Genomic DNA, 15,202 nt, shown 5'->3' on the forward strand with positions numbered 1-15,202 from the left:
GGGAAAAAAATATAGTTTTGATACAGATCTATCCAACATAACCTTCTACATATGATAAAAACATTATAAATAAGTATTTCAGCAACAGCAATGAAGATGATACTTCCAGAGAAAGACATAAGTAAAAGAACAAAAAAAATTAGGTTTCACATATCTAGGAAGATCAGTATATTAACTTTTCTGCCTTTTAAAAAGTTCTAATTGTTCATGAAGTGTTCAAGATATTTCTATTCATACTTTGGAAACAAATAAGTTGGAAATGTATTTATTACATTTTCATCTCATTTTTCCCTGAGGTATTTTAAGTAAAAACAATAATCTTTTCTTACAAAGGGAGAGTGTCATATATGGTTACATAACCCTGTTGAAAGTGATCAGATGATAGACTATTCTTGACTTTTATAACAGAATTTCTTGGAAGTAACCTGAAAATAACAGGATAAAAAGTCCCCCAAACCCTCTCCCTCTCTCTCATATATGTATAAAATACTTTTGCACTCACAAAATAATCAATCCAAATCTGGGGAGAGAACACACACAGTTCTCTTAATTGTTTAATCTTTCATACAATCACAGACTAACTGAAAAACTTCTTTTCATCCAGAATAATATTTGAGCAACATGCTTAATTTGAAACAAACCAACACACAAGCAGGCAAAGAGCTGGTCAATATTCCACAACACTTTTAGCCATGGAAGAAAAGGAACATTTAACTGATGCCATATTCTATGTTAGATTTTTTTTTATAAAACCCACAACTCAATTGCCTCTGGCTGTTAAAGGTAGTACACCTTTAAAGTTTCTTTTAGAAACCTTTTATTAGAAACCATAAAATTATATTTTTAAACTGCTTCTAAAAAGGTTTCTGTACCAAATCACTGTGACTCAGCCAGAGCTGTGGGAAAATTGCATGGCAGTGAAATACCTCTGCCTTGCTTGGCCAGCCAGGAGTCAACCAGTGAACCACAAGCTGAGAAGTGTCCCTTACACAGAGACAAATTCCTAGCAGGCCTGGAAATGAATGGTTTGACATGAAACAGAGTGTAAGTTGGCTTTTCTCATATAACTGTGTAGGTCTGTTTGAACTGAAAGCTCCAGCATTGCATTCAACAAGGCGGGAAGGACACACACAAAATCTGACAGTCCAGCCCATGGCAAGCCCTCCTGCACTTGCACTGTTCAGTGTGTGAGCCTGCTGCAGGTGCAGGAGGCAAGGCCAGTGGGAACTGGTTGTTTGCTATTTACCTGTGAGCTGAGAGATCTGCTGAGAATGCAGGTCCAGGTCATATTGTTCTCCAGAGAGGATCCTCTCTCAAATATTTTTCCAGCTATGCTGTGGCTCAGATACTTGTGGCTTGGTCTCACAGCTACTCACTGTGCATACAACACCATTCACCCCTTTTGCTTTACAGTGGGTTGGACTTCTCATACTTAAAATCAGACACCTCATGTACATTTGTGTTGTTTGTTACAACTAATTAGTAGGCAAGGGTTGCAATTCAAGCACCAAAGAGTTCAGTGACTTGTTTGGAAGCTGTTCATGACCTTACTAATGAATTGTTAATATTGAAGTTGGGAGCAGCCAACCTGCAGCTTTGACACTGAAGAGAATTTGCCAGGAGTTCAAACCCCAAAACTGCAGTTGACCAACAGCAGGAATACTCTGACTGTAGGAATTGCCTGATATAACCTGAATCTCTATGGAAGAAAAGAACAACTGCTGAGGTCAGTTCTGGAGGACTGCCTGGGTGAAAGTCTTCCCCACCGTGCTGCAGACCTGAGGACACTTTTAGGAATCTAGTCTCTCCTCCTGCCTGAAAACTTGCCAAAATTTCATTTAAAGTCTACTTTGGGGACAGCAGCTCACATGAAGCAGCTTGGCAGCTCCATGTGACCTGCAACCATAAGTACATCAGCACTGAAAATCCAGCTCTGTCTTTGACAAGTGCCCCCAATGGTACCAGTGGCAGCTTAGGACTGTGCTAAACATTTGCAGCATCTCCAACATTCTCCCAGACACCAACTGCTCTCCCTCTCTCTCTCTCTTCCCTTGTTACAAGGCACACACAATTTTGTTTCATAACAAAAGGGAGGACAAGTATCTGAAAGGTTTTGTTTCAGTTTTTGTTTTCTTGTTGACTTTGTAATAAAACATACTCCAAATTGTCAGAACATGAAACAGTCACAAGAAACCCCACAGTGAATTAATGCCAGACTGCTCTCTACTCTATTCCTTCGAAATACTTTGCAAATATGCTGAATATTTAAGAAGTGGGTGAATGAGCAATTCTGCTAGCCACATGTCCAACAACTGGTAAAAATAGTTTAAGAATTTTGTTTAAATATCTATGTAGGCTAAAGAACATCGGAAAAAAGATATTCACACATCATAGTAACCTAGTTTCTTTTACAGGCAAGTTTAAATAGCAGTTAAGGTGATTTCCAAGCTACTTGTACTTTCTGAAAGGTCTATTATTTTACTCTCTTGGAGCCCACAATCCTTTCACATTTTCCCAGTTGTGAATTTGACAGATTATATCACAAAGGTCCTTTTTCCACTCCATTTTTCACTTTGCTCATGTTCTACTTTTGGAAAGACTGAATTTCTTTTAAGTCATAATACAGTATGAATAATTGAGTTTCCTTTGCTGCTACCCATCTCTGAAGTTTTTCTCAGAAGTCTTTATACAATAACATCCTCACAATCCACATTTACAGACTGTTCTCCCTTCAGTTAAAAGGAATATCAGGAATGTCAATATCAGGAGTGGATTTCAACAAATTCACAGCATGACAGAGATATGGGCTACAGTCACAGCCATAGCTGAAGGTATTACAGTTTCAAACTTCCATATTACTTCCAAGAGATCTGGGAAAACAGGGGCATCAGTTTATGAGCACTTCTGTTGATAATTCCAGTGATGACACTTCAGAGGCTGTTTGTGCTGAAAATAGTTGAATCATCATCTGACTCACTTTCAGAAACCTGACTAAATTATATGAATTATGGATGTGCTATATCAAAATACAAAGCACTTTTAACAAATCCTTGAACCTGTTCTCTCTGAAGATGTGTTGCAACCCAAATATCATGTTCCAGTTTCAATTGCAATATACAAATTTTCAAAACTATTTTTTTCATACTGAGAGCAAAGTTAAATTCCATTTGCGCTTTATCTTTATCCGTTACTCATTCTTGCTGAGGTATCTCTGTGTGCTAAGAAACTCAGAGATGTGAAACAAATCTCTCCCAGTAGAATGGGACCACCCCGAGCCTACAGGAAAAGTCTTCTGTCCCATGAAATGCAACAGAGACCCTCTTTGGACCCTCCCTCAGCCATCTACTGCTATGAACCTATTTAGGATGCGATTTTCCATCAGTTCTAGGTACCTCAAGTCAGGACTGGGTGAGGTATCACACTTTCTTTATCCTCCTCTCCATGTGTTCCCATCACCTCTTTTGTGCCTTATTAGTGGTCATTGTTCACATGAAATCCCCCCAAAACATTGGAACTCAAAAATCCACACAAATTCCTGGTTCAGCTGAGCAAATCCTGACACAAGTTTCCATGCTAGCTGCATATCTAGAGAGCTGTTGGAAAGAGTCAGACACCAATCAACATTTACTGCTGTGGTCTGCACCCTTAACTACACCAGAGCATGTGGAGGGACACCACTTTTGCACAGAATGCAACATTATTGTATTGACCCTGGTGGCTATGATGTTTTTAGACCCCACTTTTCTCCAGAGCTATTTCTTCTCTTAAAGACAAATGTGTGATCCTTTAAAAAGGGGAAGCTTTTCCAGAAAGGAGTACTGAGACCTCAGCTCTTATATAATCCCATGCTGGTGCATTACTGGAGTACAGAAATCTCACACCACCAGTTGCCTCTTAGTGTGTCATAAATGTTCCTCCCACTCTGATATTAAAGAGTTAGAAATAGAAACTGGAAAATAAAGGGAAAGAATGAGTTGTTCTGTTCTTTTATGTTTATACAGACTAAGTCCAAAAAACCCAGAGTCTCATGACTTTCACTCTTGTAGATTTCCATTAGAAACCAATTCTGTAGTCGTGAAAGATCAAAGTCAACTTCTTAACATAAAACCGTTTTTAAACAATAAAAAATTAAAAAAGCATGCAAAGCAAGAATGAATTTGGTTTAGCCAGGTATTGACCCTTCATATAATCTCTTCAAAAGAAACTGAGAACCACATCCCAGAATATTGCCTGAGGGAAATGACAAGTGCAGTGATAGGTTGCCTCTACTTGATGTTTTGTTTTGAAAAGAAATCTGAATCAACATTTTGCATCTCCCATGAAAGTCTCCAGGGCAGCCAGAGATGAAAAACATAAATTGCATTTTCTATTCATTTCAGAGATGCATTAATACTGTAATAGAGGAAAATGGATTGTAATTCTGAGATGTATTTTTAGTGTCCTCTTTTTCATCTGCTGGAAGGAGATTTTGGTTCTAACTCATGCCTGGATGGGGAATATTGTTCGTGCTACAACATGATTCTGAGTTAGAGCTGTGCTCAGACAGCACATGACTTCATAGCATTAACAACCCATAAACATGGGCCTCACAGTCTGCACAGACAAAAGAGAGACTTTTTCAACAGGGAATCTTGTTCATGAAGTAAACTTAGAGATAATTTCTGCATTCCTTCTAAATATATATTCATATCGCCTTCAGGAACCATTGAATTTCAAGGCACTAACCCTGGGAAAATGGCACAGTCCCCCTGACCCATCTGAGTCCCACTGGTGCCAACAATGAGTTGTGCAGCCAGGCTCAGAGTAGCCCTGCTCTTTTCAAAGATATCACACAGCATTATCTTAATGCAAAGCTCCAGTCTGGTGTCATCAAGGGACCTGGAACCTATGAACTTACCGTAATTTTCTTTTTCTTAGAAGTAGAGATCAAGCCTAGCTTTAAGCAGCTGATGCATCATGCTCATAATATATCTAAAATTATTATAATTAGGGCCATAAAATTAACCATGGGAAGCATCAAAGCCCTGAGTGCACAACAAGCTCTAATGTCCCTGATCAGCCTCATCTGGAGCCTCCAGCTGCACACACAGGTCCAGGAGTTCTATTTAGGATCACATTTGAGGCTTTGGTCCCTGCCTGAGCCATGCTGGAGAAGTGCCTGTCTGCAGCTCAGACAAAACTGTGCCTGGTCATGGAGCCCTTTAATCCAGAGTTCAGTTTGCAGACCATTTTCCTGGCTTGCTCCTGGCCCTACCTTCTCAGCTATGGAGCTGCAGCATGACCATGGACCCCTCCTGCTCTGGGATTCCCTTGGTGTCCTGCTTGCCTTCCCTGCGGGAGTGGCTCTGCCTTTGCTGCTGCCTGACAAGAAGGTAATTGGGTGGGACTACACAGTTCTCAACAAATGAATTTCATGTAATTATTCATTAATTGTCTAATCTCAGGAAGTGGCAGCATGCACAAAGAGAAGCATCACCCTGGTTTACAGTAATTCTGCAAGTGGATCCTAATGCAGCTTGAGGATGTGAATAATTCAGCAGTTAGCATAAAACTATGCAGACTAGTAAAAGGAGCAGGACTCTATAAACGGTCCAGCTTCCACATTTGACCTGACAATCCACTGCATGTGACACTATTTTGTCAAATAGCAACATACGTTTACACAAAATTTGCCCTGAAATACGGCAAAATGTAAAGAAAAGGAAGAGAAAAGTCTGCATGAGCCTTGGCAGGAATAGGTGTTATATAGAAACTGCATTTGGCTGATAAGGAAGGCAAGGAAGAGGAAATAAGACAGTACATTCTATTACAGGTGACAAATCTGTTTTATCCAGAGCCCAGCCCTAGACCTCAGCAGCTGCTGAAAATTACAGTTGCCATGCAGAATCCTGAAAGGAAATGAAGTACATGATGATTAGGAGGGGGAGCGCAACAAAAACATCCACAAGGGAGGCAAGGGAGAGGACAAGTGGGCAGTGAGACAGCCTAACCTTCCAGGAGAATACAGCAAGACAGCCTATGTGATAGAAGTGAAGACCAGAGTGAAAACAGTTCTGGGATTACTGAGGTGAAAATGAAGTTGGTCATAATCAGGGCCGAGGACAAAAAACCTATTAAAAAGGAGAAACAAAGCAGCACCTGATATAAAATGTCAGCACTTCCAGAAACACACTCTACTGAGGGGCTTTCATGATCATATACAAATTACAGGCAGCTTAGCACTCAAGCAGCAGCTGGAAAAACAAAAGGCAAGCTAAAGGCATTTACTGCAAATTTCTACTAAGTGATAAAATTGGAGCTAATAGGAAAAAGTTCTAGATCACACACCTGAGAAGAAAGCTTCTGGAGCACAAAGACTTCAGCATGCCCATAATAGAAGGGAGGAAGTCAAGAGTTGAGGTGTCAAGAAAAGCTAAGGTCAGCAGAAATACTGAGTGTGATGCTAGCCTTATGTTCTCTCAAGACACCAGGAACCATTTCAGGAAGGCTTTCCCTTTTCCTCTGCTCTGGCCACATGCTCTGAGTACACATCAGAAATGGCCATTCATTGGGTGCTTGTGGCTCCTATTTCTGTGCTACTCAGCTGCAATATAAATTACAAAAAGGGAGAAACAATTCTAATTTCACCAAAACCTGTAATAAAATTTATTTTTAAAAGCTGTGCAAATGGAAAACTGCAACCATAACCTCTTCTGTTCTGGAACATCCTCAACACACCTCATAACCAGAAATAAGAACCTTTTTCCTGGTGCTTGCATGTCAGCTGACACAGGTAAGGAAAATCCAAGCTTGTTTTTTGTCTAAAACAAAACTTCTTACAATGTCCCTATGTTGCTTTGCTCTGCTTGGGCTTGAAGAGATACTTGCTTAAATCAGATCTGATGAGATGAAGTCTTCAGGAGAAGGTGGACACCAAATACCACAGCAACAAAACACTTGCACTGGAGTCAAGAAGGCACCCAAAATGAGGCACTTAGAAAGGAAATTACAATTAATTGCAGAAATACAGTTAATACAGTGGAAAAAAAGATATCCAGTGTGTGAAAAATTGATGTGACAGAGAGAAAGCTTCCTGGAAGCTCTTTGAAACTCCAAGTGGGGAGACAGATCACTTTTTACTGTTGATCTAGAGTGCTTCACACAGAACTGCCCAATGCTGCAAGTAAAGGGGTCCCATTTTTGTGGCAGTCACTGTCAAGACACTGAAGTTTGCTCAGAGACTTTTTCCTGGAAGGTCAATGCTGTCACACTTGAGTCCCAACACCTGACAGGTCTAATTCCAGGTCCTTTGAAATACTGCATTCAGCCCAAGGAGAGGTACTCTACTGCACCCCCAACAAGAGAAATTTAATTCCCCACTGCCTCTGCACATCAAGCCAGAATGACAGACTTTAGTAGGGCACTGTACAGGTACCCTTTCAGGTCTGTCTTCACAATGCTTGCTCAGAAGTTGAGTATTTGTCAACTGTGACAAAAAAGACAAGTATAAAGTCTTTTAACGTGCTAAATCATAGCCTCAGAACAGAAGCTTCTGGAGATTTCAGTGAAGCTCCACAAACTTGTGGAGATTTCTTGTAGTCAGTACTTCCATCTCCCAGCCCTTATGGTTAGGACAGAAAGTTAATGAATACAGTTTTAACTTTGTAAACTCAAGAAGGGCAATATAGAAACAGGAAAAGGAATTCCAGGCAGAGCAAGACAAACTGCAGCAGGAAACCTCCCACCTGGGTATTGCAAAATAACATAGATGAATAAAGAGGTTGAAGCGTGCATACATCAGGATACCAAGCAAGTTATTTGCATCTGATGAATCCAGGATGTAAGAAAGGATGGACAGGCAGATCTCTCAGGTGCCTCCAACTCACTAGTCAATCTACACCACATGTAGATCACCTAAATTGCTGTGCTCTGGGCATGTCTGCATCAGCCAGTCAGCACAGCCTCCATTAGAGATTCAGGTGTTAGCTGTGAGCAGGCTTGTAAGCCAATACAGCACTAGGTGAAATACTAGCTTAGGTCTTGGAAGCAATACAGATGTCTTCTTTAGCCTACACTCATTCATTTGCTTGTCTCTACCTTCCTGAAGCAGCTTCCTCCCTTAATATATGTTCGAAACAACCATCTCCTCTCCCCAAAACAAAGCTAAATGTCCACAGGACACATCTGTAGATAACAAATTCATGTACATTGCAGGCTGAGGAAGAAATATAGCTTATTAAAGGAATGGGAACATCCCTGAGCTCTTATTGCAAAATTTGAAATTTTATTAAGCTTTTTTTACTATACGGTTGTTGTATATTCTTAAAGAATTTGAAGCAAAAGGTTGTACAAAAACTGTCAGGATTTTGCTTATGTACATATACTACTGGTTATTTGTATTTGCTCTCTAGTCTGTTTCTGTATGAATAGGGGAAAGTAAGGCAATGCATTTACTGTTAGATAACTTGTAAACAATGATGTGTATTATTTTAGTTAGCCTATCTCTTCACTCAATTCATAAATGTTTGAAATTACAGGGAAGGCTAAAAAATATAAGGGATGGAAGACATGTTGAAAACAGACTGGAGTGGCAAAACTAGGTTCCCAAAGCAATCAAATGCACTGCACTGAACATTTATGTTTGTTGTAAAATGAGTAACATGGCAAAAACTACCTGCAAACTGGAAATTATCATCAAATCCCTCCCATATTTGCACCATGAAAATGACAGGAAAAACAGAGCTTTGACTGAGTATTTCTAGCAGGCCAAAACCTCTGAGGAATCACAGGAAGAAATGCTCCACTTCAGATGAGACATGGGACCCTTCACATTTACTAATCCTCTCTGATTTATGTTGTACAGTCTGATTTTTCCACCAGAAGCTAACTTTTAATGCTTTTGTTAATTAGAAAACCTAATAGGCTTAAAAATGCAAACATTTAACATTCTCAAACAAGGTCTGCCACACCTTCATGTCACTGCTGAGGAACAGGGCAAGTTCCCATATCACTGTTTGTTTCTGGGTGCAGCACTGCACTTTCAGCTATGCCAAGTGGGAAATGCCTGATAGTGAAATGATGCCATTTAGATTGCTTGTGAGGGAAAAGGCACTAAAACCTCCTCCAGTGGCCTGGCCTCGTGCACTCAGCTAAAGCATGACAACAGTGTCAGTCACACCTCCAGCTGCAGTGTGGCTTTGCTCAGTACTGATTGCCTGAAAAAGCTGGGATGAGCAAAAGAGTGTACAAAACCACACCACAGAAACCAAAAGGAAACCTGGTACTCAAGGAATTTCACAGAATGGAATAAAAACTCAGAGTGAAAAAATGGAATAAAAACTCAGAGTGAAAAAGTCCCCCAAATAAATAATTTTCAAAATCATGTTTTCATAGACACCATTAGAAATACTGCTCAGGGTGACACTTCTGATACACATTTCATTCTTGAGCAGAGGAATTTGGAATAGTTTTTTTACCCTTTCAGAGTTTTTTGTTACACTTCCAGATACATTTCCCAGTGTTTAAAAACAGTTCCTTTTCTTCCAAAAGAGCAGGCTTTGATCAGGAGTCAGCTAACCTCTCTGAGATGAGGGGTTGGAAAGTGAAATAGTTATTACTGACTCTAGTAGTTTGTGCATCTGGTCCTGGGACTTTGTTATTATTGGGGTAAGGGGTTTTTTCTTTGGGTTTTGTTTGTTTGGGTTTGTTTGGTTTGGGGATTTTTCCTGTTCCTAGTTAGAGATTGCTGACTTGTTTACTCTGTACAGTTTCTTACTCCCACCACCCCCACAGCAAATTCTCATGCTGTCCTTCTGTCATCCTCCACTGCCATTGGAATATGATCTGATTTTCAGGTGCCTCTCTCTCCTCTTCTACTCCTCATTCAAATTGGTTCAAAATAAAAGCAGTCTCTTTGTTGACCCCAATTACAATGCAAAAATTATTTGGGATAGAGGGAAAAAGAATGTGTCTGTCCCAACCCAAAGATACCACCTTGCAGCAAAATGTATGCAATAAAGTATCTCTAACAGCCAGTTCAAGTTTCTCTTTTCCCAGATTGAAAAACAGGGGTGCCATTAATACCTCTGCTCTGTGTTAAATCACAGAGCTGGATTCAGATTAATTTCTGCTTCCCCCCCGGGATTTCTGATTTGCAGAGCAGCACTCGTGCCCCTTAAAGCAGCGAGATTTTGAGCTCTAAAGCAGCAGGTGTCATGTTCTGAGGAAGGAGAGATGCACACGCCTCAGAACAAGCAATGCAGAAATCGCTGCCACTCGGCAGAGGGAGAACTGAGGTTTAGCCCCACCAGAAGCCGGGGGAACAGGCGGTGTGTCACGGTGCGGGGCTGGCAGCAGTGCGGGGCACTCACTCACCTCAGCCCGCCGCCCGGCCCGGTGCGGGGCTGGCAGCACTCACCTCAGCCCGCCGCCCGGCCCGGTGCGGGGCTGGCAGCACTCACCTCAGCCCGCCGCCCGGCCCGGTGCGGGGCTGGCAGCACTCACCTCAGCCCGCCGCCCGGCCCGGTGCGGGGCTGGCAGCACTCACCTCAGCCCGCAGTCCGGCTCGCCATCCGCGGAGAAGGCGCCGTTGCAGATGCTGCCGAAGGAGTGGCTGGGTTTCAGCTTGGGCTCCTCGCACTCCGAGGCGGGCTCTCTCTTCTTCCTCTTGCCGAAGAGCTTCTTGAAAGGCTGGAACTTGCCTGCCTTTTTCTTGTCTGCAGACGACAAGAGAGAGCGGCGGGGCTGAGGGAGGCGGCCGGCGAGGCGAGCGGTGCCCGCCGCGGCCGCGGGCTCCGAGCCGGAGCGGGGTCAAAGAGCGAAGCGGCAGCAGCCCGGAGCGGCCCGGCGCTCGCCATGGAAATGCCGGGCTGCAACCTCCTCTGGACGCGTCACACTGAGAAAGCAGCGTTCAAACCTCTGCTCTTGGCTCTAAGGATCTGCCGCCAAACTTTTGGATAATTTTGCAAAGCCAGAGCATAATGCTGCAGTGGTTTTAGGTTTTATATCACAGTTTTGACCATTTTACCAACAGACAAACACTGCTCTGGTCACGTCCCTTTGGAAGGGGCTGGACCCTCTGCCTTGAATTGAAAGCAATAGAAAACAAACAGCTGTGTTTTAGTTATGTGGCCTCATAACTACTTATTTACAAGTTATACAGGTCAATTTACAAATGAACAAAGAGAAAAGGATAAATTTTGTTTGGTTTATACTGGGTTACTCCAATAAACATCCAGCTTTATATCAGCAAAGTCAATACATTTCTCTGATTTTTTTTTCCTCACAAGTAACTGAGGACAGAATTTGGCCGAGCATTTCTTCCTCGAGACACTGAAATTTTCAAAGCAACACCAATAAAAGCACAGCAAAACCACAAAACATACATGAAGACAAGAACAAGAAATAAAAAAGTTAACCAGGAAAAAAAAGTAACCTCTTTTCTTCCATCAGTGACTGGAAAAAATAAAGGCAGCTTCAAACTGCTATCTCCCCATCTATTAAAAAGAAGTACCATGAATTTCTTGTTCACTGCTGTCAAGAATGGGTTAATTTCTCAGGGCTGGGCTGAATCAGTAAATACATAAAACATAATAACTGTTAAAGTGCTGTATTCCTCTTAGGCTTTACCTAAATTTTGCATTAAATCTACTTAAAACAAGGTAGTTGGGTTTTTTCTTTGTTTGTTTTTTTTGGTTTTTTTTAAACCCCAGCATTCAGCCTCCTATCATAATCTAATTTGAGAAGCATCATGTTGTACTGGTGGCAAATATTTTCATGAGCTAATTACATTCCTGTGCAGGCTGTGTGCACACTGCCTCAGCGTGTTCTGCTCTTCCTCTGGGCAGGGACTCAGCAGAAAGCCCTGGTTTGGTTGCAAAGTACATGCACATAGGAACTTCTGACCAGGAAACCCGAGTATCTTCTGTAGTGCAATAGCATTCTTCAGATTCACCTTGGGTTTTACACTCCACTCTCTTATGCAGGATTTTTAGAGGGAAAAAATGTGCCCGAGCATATTTTGACCTGGCTACTTCCAGTGGTTTCCAAACTAGCATAGTACCAGAGAGCCTGAGTTAAACCCAGCATGGCATCAAATTTACACACAGTTCATCTATCTATACCTGGGTATGGATGAAGTAAGAAAGCTATATTGAAAGTACAAAGTCAAAGACACAAGAAATAGTAATTCTGCACTTCCTTTACAGATCCATAAGGAGTTCACACAAATGTAATTCTTCTTCCTGAGCAGTCGGAGTACACAGCATTTATGTGAGGTCATTAAAACATCAGGGCATCCATGTAGCAGCATAAAAATAAAAAGCTGAATTATGAACTTCAAATTCAGGCCCAGCACCAGAACTTTCCAGTCCAGAATCACTGACTCACAACAAGCAGATGAGAAAAACAACTGGAACAGCAGTTTTACCAGTGTAGAAGAAAAGGGGATATATGGAAGATTACCTGTCTCCCAGCCCTGCTTTTCATAAGCAGGGCAACTCGCATCTCCAGCCACACCAACTGCTTGCTGCTCAGTTCTGACTTTGGATATATGTAGAATGCATTTATATGGAATAGAATATATTCCTACATGAAACCCCTAAACGGCAGGCAGACAATCATGCAGAGAAAGAGAAAAAATTATTGCTCTTGGCCACAGCTGCTCTGACCCTTTATGCACTTCAGAAACTGACTGCAAAACACCAAAAATCAAATGGTAGAGCATACAGGACAGAAAGCATCAGTACCAGACACAAGACTGGGTAGAAGAACTATTTGTTCTGAGTTCTCACCTTACTTGTTTCCTCAGCTTTCTTCAAAAGGGAAAGCTGCATTATGCCAATTTTGCTGGTTAAGGTAATTTACTGCATAAATCAATGAAACTAGAGCATTTTTTTAGAAAATATCCTCATCATGTCATTCATTCACATTACTCTTGTCCCCTCCTCTTTTTGAGATCTTCGGATATAAGTGTGGATTGTCTCATTGACTCTAAATCTACAGTACTGATTCACCATGAGTCTAGTGTTGAGCAAATGTAACAGGTCAACACAGCTTTCATTTCATCAAATGGGTGAAAACCAACACACTTATCTGCAGCCAAGATCTGCTTTTCCCCATGTGACTTAACATGTCCCTTAGCTGTTTCCTTGCTGCACACCCATCGTCACAGCTGTCACATTACTAAGCATGAATTCTTTAAGTCAGGCTTTGTGACTCATTGCGAAGCCATAGAACACCCTGCCCTGCACAGGCTGCACATGCTGCTCTCCATCCTGCCAGGCTTCTAAGGAGGGAATGCCTGACTGCTAAGACAAAGTCTGTTTAAGTAAATTTTTCACAAGATCTTATGGAGGAAGATGTGGGATGATGCTGCAGGGTGAAATGCTTCCTGTAACAGTAAAACAAGTACAGAAAGTATTCCAAATATCAGCAATGCAGCAGACAATTCTTTGCACAAAAGCCTTTTGAGCCTGTAATTCTCAAACACAGCTCATCCCTTCTGCTCATCTCCACTGCTGAGAGAAAAAAGTGGGATAGGAAAGGATGAAAGTTGGGACATTCAATGGTGTCAACTTGCAACAAGGACAATTGCTAGGAGAGCCAGGAAACAAGTCAGTTTTCATATGCCATTTGCTTCTCTCCTTAACCACTTTAATGGAATCCTACAGATCCAGCCCCAGGAGACCAGGGGAAATAAGCAATTAAACCTTTTTTCCTGTCTGTTTGACAAGTCTATCTTGTTCAAATCACTGTAAACAGTTAACAGGAAACCAGTTTTGAATCACAGAATAACATAAGGTGTGAAGGCGACAGATAAACAAGGCTGGATACACTAGCTAGGATAACACAGCACATATGGTAGGCGCTCCCTTCTCAGATACCAGAAGAGTAGCAGAGCAGATTAGAATAATCTGTAACCTGTCATATAATTTGTCAGATGCACAAAGACATGCAGTGTGCAACACAGAGCCAGTTAAAGCAGAGAATTGGCATCATGCAGGCAGCACATGGTGCCTCCACTCCCGATGAGAGAGGGGAGCAGCCTCCTCTTGCAGCCTCTCTTTGTGCTCTCCAAGAAGGATGAAGGTGGTGCAATGGCCTTTATTGCCAGGAAATCAAGCACAGCCTTTGGACTCCAGCTGTCTTATCAACGTGCCAGCTGAAAATTCCCCATAAAATAGCTTGCAATTAAACTGCTCAATTCCATTGGGATTCCCAAGCTGTGCCCCCCTTCAAAAACAGCACAGAATCCTCAACACAAGCACAGGCCAAACAAAGACTTAACTACCATGATTATAGAGGGAAGAGATTTAAACTATAGGAAAGGGAGTGAGCAGTGTATTTCAGACAACAGGCAGGGGTGAGGTTATGCCACTGGATGGAATACAGGAGATGCCAATGTCCCTGGAAATATCTGAAAAACAGTTTTCAAGCAAAGCAAAGCTTAACACGAGAAACAGAAAGACTCACATAATCCAAGAAGAGACACTTAAATATTAAACAGGGTGTTGATTCCCTGCAGCTTTTCCTATTTGTTGAAGTGCTGGGGGCACTCACAGCAGTGTGGGTGAGGAAACCTGGGAGGCAGGTCATCTCCGAGCAGAGCTGACCAAGCACATGCATCAGCTGCTGGGTAGAAAGATGATTGTTGGGTGGGGAAAAAAATAGAAGTGGGAGTCATATTGTCAATTTGAATTTTAAGTTTTTATGACCAAGACTTTTCAAGCCCCAGTTTTGAAATGGGATTTGTAAAGATTTCACAGATTTTTTTGCTCATTGTATGAAATGTAGCACCTGTCTATGATACTTCTCATAGTATGAAATATTGCACAGGAGCTGTCTCCAAAATTATGCGTTCTTTGTTAGTGAATTTAATGGCTATAAAATATGGTGTAATAAACTAGATTAATGGGAACATGAATTATTTAATGGAATAGATATTTCTATAATGAATTTAGGGAATGGAAATCCATATAGATGTAGCATTAAGAACTGTGTGGCAGAGAGGACAAGTGGGTGACTGGGCTGCAGGCACAATACAGCAGCCAAGCTGGGAAAGGAGACTAAAAGGTATTGTTAAGAGGGTAAGTTGACTGACATTTCTTATTGCATCTCTACAACAGAAAAAGTCTGCTATGGTACACATTGCCAGTATCACTATTAAAAAAACACCTCAATTTCAAGCTAATGGTATGCTTATTGATGCTCTTTTTAAAATAAC

General features: G+C 41.5%; 1 protein-coding gene across 5 annotated transcripts in view; it reads right to left on the reverse strand.

Annotated features, from left to right (window-relative positions):
* Nucleotides 1-15,202, reverse strand: part of CRACD (capping protein inhibiting regulator of actin dynamics) — a 129,933-nt gene that overhangs the window by 27,861 nt on the left and 86,870 nt on the right. For all 5 annotated transcript variants that reach the window (XM_071432331.1, XM_071432327.1, XM_071432328.1 and 2 more), the window contains one exon: nt 10,526-10,694. Coding sequence is in view for 4 of the 5 variants with exons in the window: in XM_071432327.1 (XP_071288428.1) it covers nt 10,526-10,694 (169 nt within the window). In the remaining variant the exon portion in view is untranslated. The remainder of the gene's footprint in view (nt 1-10,525; nt 10,695-15,202) is intronic.

The sequence above is a fragment of the Agelaius tricolor genome, unplaced genomic scaffold (assembly GCF_023055355.1).
Source record: "Agelaius tricolor isolate 1412-34295 unplaced genomic scaffold, bAgeTri1.0.p SCAF_8, whole genome shotgun sequence".
In the NCBI taxonomy this organism is placed as follows: Eukaryota; Metazoa; Chordata; class Aves; order Passeriformes; family Icteridae; genus Agelaius; species Agelaius tricolor.